This window comes from Cucumis melo, chromosome 12 (genome assembly GCF_025177605.1).
Source record: "Cucumis melo cultivar AY chromosome 12, USDA_Cmelo_AY_1.0, whole genome shotgun sequence".
Lineage (NCBI taxonomy): Eukaryota > Viridiplantae > Streptophyta > Magnoliopsida > Cucurbitales > Cucurbitaceae > Cucumis > Cucumis melo.
The window spans coordinates 5499187-5506040 of record NC_066868.1 but is presented as its reverse complement, the minus strand read 5'-3'; the positions used below and the strand labels follow the sequence as shown (position 1 = coordinate 5506040).

At 33.6% G+C, this 6854-nt stretch overlaps 1 protein-coding gene across 1 annotated transcript; it reads left to right on the top strand.

Moving 5' to 3' along the window:
- The first annotated feature begins 466 nt into the window (after positions 1-466).
- On the top strand, positions 467-3233 carry LOC103502628 (pentatricopeptide repeat-containing protein At2g13600-like). The gene is made up of 2 exons (XM_051080594.1): positions 467-1784; positions 1860-3233. Exons 1-2 carry the CDS (start codon positions 869-871, stop codon positions 2402-2404), a joined length of 1461 nt encoding a protein of 486 aa, XP_050936551.1. The 5' UTR covers positions 467-868; the 3' UTR covers positions 2405-3233.
- The last annotated feature ends 3621 nt before the right edge of the window (positions 3234-6854 follow it).

Here is a 6854-nt window from a genome sequence, read left to right as displayed (position 1 = left end):
TGATTTAACTTATATGATTATTATAAACTTGTATCCAATTTTGAAGAATTTAGAAATTTTAGGATCAAATTGTTACTACGAGGGTATAATAGTAACTAAATTTAGGAAGCTAATAAGTAATAATAAAAAAGTAATTATAATGGATAGCAACTTTTAGAATAATTATTAAGTATGTAGCAATATTTTCAAAAAATTACAAATATAACAAAATCTATCGGTGACAGAGTTCTATCATTGATAGACTCTTAAGGTTTATCAGTGATAGACCAACATTTGTTACATGGTCTATCAGTGATAAACTCCTATCATTTGTAGATCAATAAAATTCTATCATTTCTAGATTTTGACAAATTTTGCTACATTTATAATTTTTTTAAAATATTACTGTATATTTTATTATTTTGAATATAATTGCTATATATATCATAATAGAAAACCAACTATTATATCTCACACTTACGAGTGGGTAACTGGAATTGCCCGGCCCAGCCCAGCCCTCTACAGTTTGCACTTTGCACTTCGCACGCCGGCCCCCTCCATATCCATTCTCCTCCACGGCTACCCTGCGAAAGGAGACCACCACGACTCAGCCGTCTGGGTTCGGCGTTGCGCCCACACCAATGAAGAAGAATCGGTAGGAAGTGGTCATCCAAAAACCCAATTTCTCGAAGTCTCGAACTGATGCTCTTCGTCCCGGGTAAATTACAGTCACCCGAAGCAGTTATTGGAGTACAAGCATCTTGCTATGATACAATCAACTTTCATCCGCCCAAAAATCTTAGCCAAAGCGATGTCAGGATGTTACTAATTACAAAAGGAAAACTGGAAACTGTGTTAAGGCCTTTGAAGCATTGGGTTACTTTGCAGAATGTGCAGCTTAGGAGCAAAATTGACAACGTATTCTCTATGCTCTGCTCTTAGTTCTTGTGCTAAAACACATAATCTGTTCTCGGGTTTGCAAATTCATGCTCAAATCGTCAAAATCGGATTTGAAGAGAACTTATTTTTGAACAGTTCACTTGTTGATTTATACTCCAAATGTAACGCCATTGTGAATGCCAAAAGGGTTTTCTCTCGTATGAAGACTCATGACCAAGTATCTTGGACTTCTATCATATCAGGGCTTTCTCAAAATGGGTGTGGTAGTGAAGCCATCCTGATGTTCAAGAAGATGTTGGTAACTCAGGTTAGACCCAACTGTTTTACTTATGCCACTGTTATTAGTTCATGCCCAACTTTGAAGAATGAACTTCAGATTCATCTTGCAACTTTGCTTCATGCCCATGTTATCAAATTTGGTTTTACTTTTAGCAGTTTTGTAATTAGCTCTACTATTGATTGTTACTCTAAACTAGGAAGAATACAAGAAGCTGCTCTGCTCTTTTCCGAGACTAGTGTGAAGGATAATATCATATTTAATTCAATGATATCAGGGTATTCTCAAAACTTGTATGGGGAAGAGGCGTTAAAACTGTTTGTAGAAATGAGAGCTAGTAATTTGAGCCCAACTGATCATACATTAACTAGTGTTTTAAATGCTTGTGGGTGTCTAACAGTACTTGAACAAGGAAGGCAAGTCCACTCTCTTCTTACAAAAATGGGATCAGAAAATAATGTGTTTGTAGTCTGTTCTTTACTAGATATGTACTCAAAGTGTGGCAGCATCGACGAGGCATTTTCATTATTCAATCAGACAGTACAAAAAAACAGTGTGTTGTCGACATCGATGATTATGGCTTTTGCTCAATGTGGTAGAGGCTTAGAAGCATTAAAGCTCTTCGAGGGTTTGTCAACTGAAGATAGTTTTGTGCCTGATCATATCTGTTTTACTGCAGTTCTAACAGCTTGCAATCATGCAGGATTACTAGATGAGGCAGTTGAATATTTCAATAAAATGAGGTGTGAATACCAATTAGATCCTCAAATTGATCATTATGCTTGTTTGATTGATCTCTATGCCAGAAATGGGAATGTAGAGAAGGCCAAGCAAATGATGGAGCAAATGCCTTACGAATCTAATTACGTAATGTGGTGTTCCCTCTTAGGTGCTTGTAAAGTTCATGCAGAGGTTGAGCTTGGGAGGGAGGTGGCGTATCGACTAATTGAGATGGATCCAAGTAATGCTGCACCATATTTAACGCTTGCTCATATCTATGCAAGAGCTGGTTTATGGACACAGGTGGGTGAGATTAGAAAAGAGATGCAACAAAAAAGGGTAAGGAAAAGTGCAGGGTGGAGTTGGATTGAGATAGATAAGAAAACTCATGTATTCTCAGTTGGTGATGCTGCTCATCCTAAATCATGTGAGATTTATTCAAAACTTGATCAACTGAATTTGGATATGAAAGCAGCTGAACAATCACCAAAAGCACTTGAATATGATGTTGAGTGTCAATGTCAGTGATGGAACAGAGTTATTGTTTGAAGTTCTAATAGTAGACTAGTTGGAAATGAGAATCCAGGGGATTCACGTTTGCAGTGAATTCTTGGATGAGTAATGATCGTATTTGTTTAGGATAGTTGGATTATAAAAAATGGCGGAGACTACCAGGGTGTGGCAATCGATTGCAACCCATGAGTCTGTTTATGACAATCAAACACCAAAGTTATGATTAATCAAATTAGAAGATGGGTTCGTTGGCATTCTTGTTCAAGTAGGGTTAATGTGTTCCAATTGTAGGAAAGAAAGAAAATGTCACTAGAAATCAAAGGAATTAATAGACAGAGTTGGATAGATGAAGATAGTGAAGAACAAGGAATTGCAAAAGAGAAGCCTGAAAAGGGAAAAATGAACTATTCGGTCATCTTGATGAAGACCTTGGTTCGAATAGCAAGAGGTAGAGCGAGGTTAAGGATCAAGAAACAACATAGAAGTGAAAGCTGAGCATTGAGATGAAGAGAGTGAGAATCTAGCTCAACACGCGTGATTGAATTGGTTGTTTAGATCATTTCATGCTTGGTGATGATGTAAACAAAAGAACTTAAATTTTAAAAAAGGCAGATCAAATTTCATTTGGACATCTGATGTTTGGTATAAGATGCAGTCTAACTCAGGAACCACTCCCATGGACACTTGTGCTTTCCTTTTCAAGTTTTGCTTGAATTATATCTTTGTAGTTCTTTTGATATTATAAATCAAGGCAAAATACTGAAATCATTTAGTATGTCTTTTGTCAATAGTTTAGTAATTATTTGATTCTTTATTTTTTTAATAAATCTACCTTTCGTATTCTCATCTAGTTTTTACAAATCTATCCTATATATAAAAGTCTCAGTACGGAGAAACTTTTTTCTCTTCATTATATCCTTAAGTTTAGTTTTACGTTCCAAATTATTCTATGGTTTTATAGTAAATTCATTTTAAAGTTTTTTTTAATATATAAATTATAAAAGGTCCACCATTTCTCACTATTTTTTGAATTAATTCTACTTAAAAGTTTAGTAGAATTAAAGTATGCATAATGTGAAAAGTTGAATGCAAATGATTTTTCATTTACTCATTACTTTTAAAATTAATTATATTTAAGTTTAGTGGAATTAAAGTATAGGATGTGAAGAGTTGAAATCTAAATGGTTTTTCATTTATATTTTAGAAATTAGTTACAAATTAAATATCTTATTAATTCTAATTAACAATGCAAATTTAAAGATTTGAAAGTTGAAAAGTTTTTGTAACATTTTTTTTCTACTATATAAAAAGGCTTCCTTGATTTTTTTCTACCAATATTGTTATTGAGAAATTTGGATACATCCAATGGATTGTGTAATGGGACAAAATTAGTATGTCGATCATTTAGCAAAAATATTATACATGCTAAAATAGCAATGGGTAATCATGCTGGAAATCAAGTTTTTTCTTTCACGAATATCATTAAGTCCATCAAATGACAATAGATATCCATTCAAGTTCAAGAGAAAACAATTCTCCACTCATTTATGTTTTGCAATGACAATTAACAAAACACAAGGATAAACAATTCCTAATGTTGGAATATATCTTCCTGGAAAATGTGTATTCTCATGGACAACTTTATATTGCACTATCTAGAGAAATTGCAATGACAATTAACAAAGCACAACGACAAACAATTCCTAATGTTGGAATATATCTTCCTAAAAAATGTGTTTTCTCATGGATAACTTTATGTTGCACTATCTAGAAAATTTTAGTGAAGACAACAAAAGTTTGGATCAAGTCCATAAGTGACAATAAGTTATCTTCAAATTGTACAAAAAAATATTGTTTATAACGAAATCATTTTTTGATATATGCAAGTCTTACATTTAAATTCTTAGGGCATGTTTGGGGTTAGGGTTATCATTGTGGGCTTAGACTATCCCAACCCTAACCCCCGCTTGGACCAAAGATATGGTTTCCATAATCCCCTTTTATCCCTTTCTTCTTCCAAATTGAGTTTGCCAAAAACCCTCCCTTTAAGTCGTGTTTCTGCCTCCCTTCAACCCGTATTTCTACCTCCCTTCGATTATTCTCTCTATTCTCTTCCATTTTCGATTTTAGTCGATTCCTTGTAATTTCCTTGCATTATTTTTTTTCGAAAATCCCTTCCAATATCTACCCTTCAACTCGGGTTTCTTCTTCTTCAGCTTTCAATTTCTGTGCTTTATTCTTCTCCCTATTCTCTTTTATTTTCGATTTTCATCGATTCCTTGAACGAAAGTTCGACCGGTATGGAATTTTTGGCCGAAAAATCCATATTCCCATTTCCATCGAAAAGGGGTTTCCTACAGTGATCTCAATGCCGATCTACATCTCTCTCATCTGTCTCTCTCACTACGCGAAAACGAAAGTGGGTTTGTTGAAGGCAGCCCTCCATTGGCGCTGCCTCCAAATCCCTTTCGGTTTTCTCTTTTTTTTGTGTTCTCTGTGAACATGCATGTGCTTTTTTCCCCTTGAAGCAAGTCTTCCTTGCCGCTCAATGTAACCTACTTGTCGCTTGGTGTTAAACTTGTCGTTTCAGCTTGCCATTCATTGACGTAGAACATGTGCTTCTTGGTCTTCGCTGGCAATTGGTCTAAATCAAGCATGGTAGGGAGGTATTCTTCTGTTTGAATCCTATTTTTTTCAAACAAGCCGATGATGAGTACCTGTATGCACATACATCTGAATCCATGTTACATTTCATACATTTTGAGGCTAATTTCCATTCACTGATTTTGCTACTTTGGGATTACCCGATTTATTTCAACTGATTTATTATGTATTCCATTCACTGATTTCGTTTCTACTTTGGTGTAGTCATTTCGATACATTTCCATTTACTATTCATATGAGTTATTCTCCTGTATTGATTTCAGTTTATATCAAATGCAATTCATGTTTTATTTATGCATATTTACAAACTCATTTTTTGTATTGTTTCATTTGTGTGAAATATATTTGGTCTGAAATGTATTAATTCTCCTACCTTCTTCACTGTAGTGAAATTTTTGTTCAGTGTGTATTTTACTCACTGATATGTTTGGGAAAATAACCATTTTTGGTGCTGATTATTTTGTCCCTTCAACATATTGTCTTATCTTTTCGTGGTGTACCTTTTTTTTGTAGCTTCCCATATCTACCTTTGACTATGGTTTGACTTATCTTTTAGCCCGATTTTGCAAAGATTCCCTCTGCCTTTTCTTGGTCCGGTCATTTATGTGAATATTTACTCCCTATCTCCCCCTATATAAACCTCATCTCCTCTTATCATTTACCACTTCCATTTCTCATTGATTTCCTTCTTCCTTTGCTTTGCAAATTTGTCTTTCGTAGGTAAATGCTTCTAATATTTCCATACATTTTTCTGTAATGTATGTTTTCGCCTTGTTTTCTCATGTATGTTTCTGCCTTGTTTTCTTACGTATGTTTCTACCTTGTTTTCTTACGTATGTTTTTACCTTGTTTTCTTACCTATGTTTCTGCCTTGTTTTCTAACCTACATTCCATATTTCCTTTTTCATACTCACGTATGTTTTGGTAAAAAATTTCTCAGGTATGTTCCTGCCTTCTTTTTTAAGTTCATTCCATATTTACATATTTCCTTCTACTATTCTTCAGTGTTTTGTACTTATTGTTATTCATTTTCTTTCATGGCTTGCGTGCATTCTGTACCCTTTCATTTGGCTGCTCGTGTACTTTCTTCTTTGTTTTTCATCCCTCCTAATTGATGTTTCCACAACAAAGAAATTTGGTTTAACATATTGAACCGATTTCTAAACTCTGAGGCTACTTAACATGTGTTTTCAAAACTGATTTTTTACGTTTCAATGTTATTTTTTTAACCTACATGTTTGAATCTTAATTTCGGGTTCTTGCTTCTAAGTACAAGGTATGCGATCCTTCCTCTTCTGCTTTATTTTTCTTCAATTATGCTACATTTAAAAAATTTCTCATGTTTTTGGCGTTTCTTGTATAGTAATTTTTTTTTTGCAAAACGTCCGGGGTCATCCCACACTTGTAAGAGGTATTAGATTAGCCATTTATAGATTCAATATTCAAATTTTATTGCTTTTTTTTCATTACAATTAAAATTATGTATTTTATTTCTATTTGTAGACTAAAACCTATCAATTTTGTAATTAATTTTTTTCATTGACATTTCATCTATTTAATGAATTTCTTATTATTTTGTTTCATTCTACGTTTGAAATTTGTGTTTATTTTTTACATCCACGTGCAATCATTTTCTTTCCAAAATTACCATACCAATGTTTATATTTTCATTAGTCTGACCAATTATTTGACAACAACTTTTTTTTTTAAAAAAAAGTTTCCTACTACCATATCATAACAATCATAGGCTAAAACGTGAATTTTGTTCATTTTAAGTACTACAAATGAGAACTTCACATTT

What these genes read in the sequence shown, in the direction of transcription:
- LOC103502628 (XM_051080594.1), top strand. Translation starts at nt 869, where the DNA reads ATGTGCAGCTTAGGAGCAAAATTGACAACGTATTCTCTATGCTCTGCT. An exon ending in AGCATTAAAGCTCTTCGAGG is followed by an intron (nt 1,785 to 1,859) that starts GTTTGTCAACTG and finishes GCAATCATGCAG; the next exon opens with GATTACTAGATGAGGCAGTT.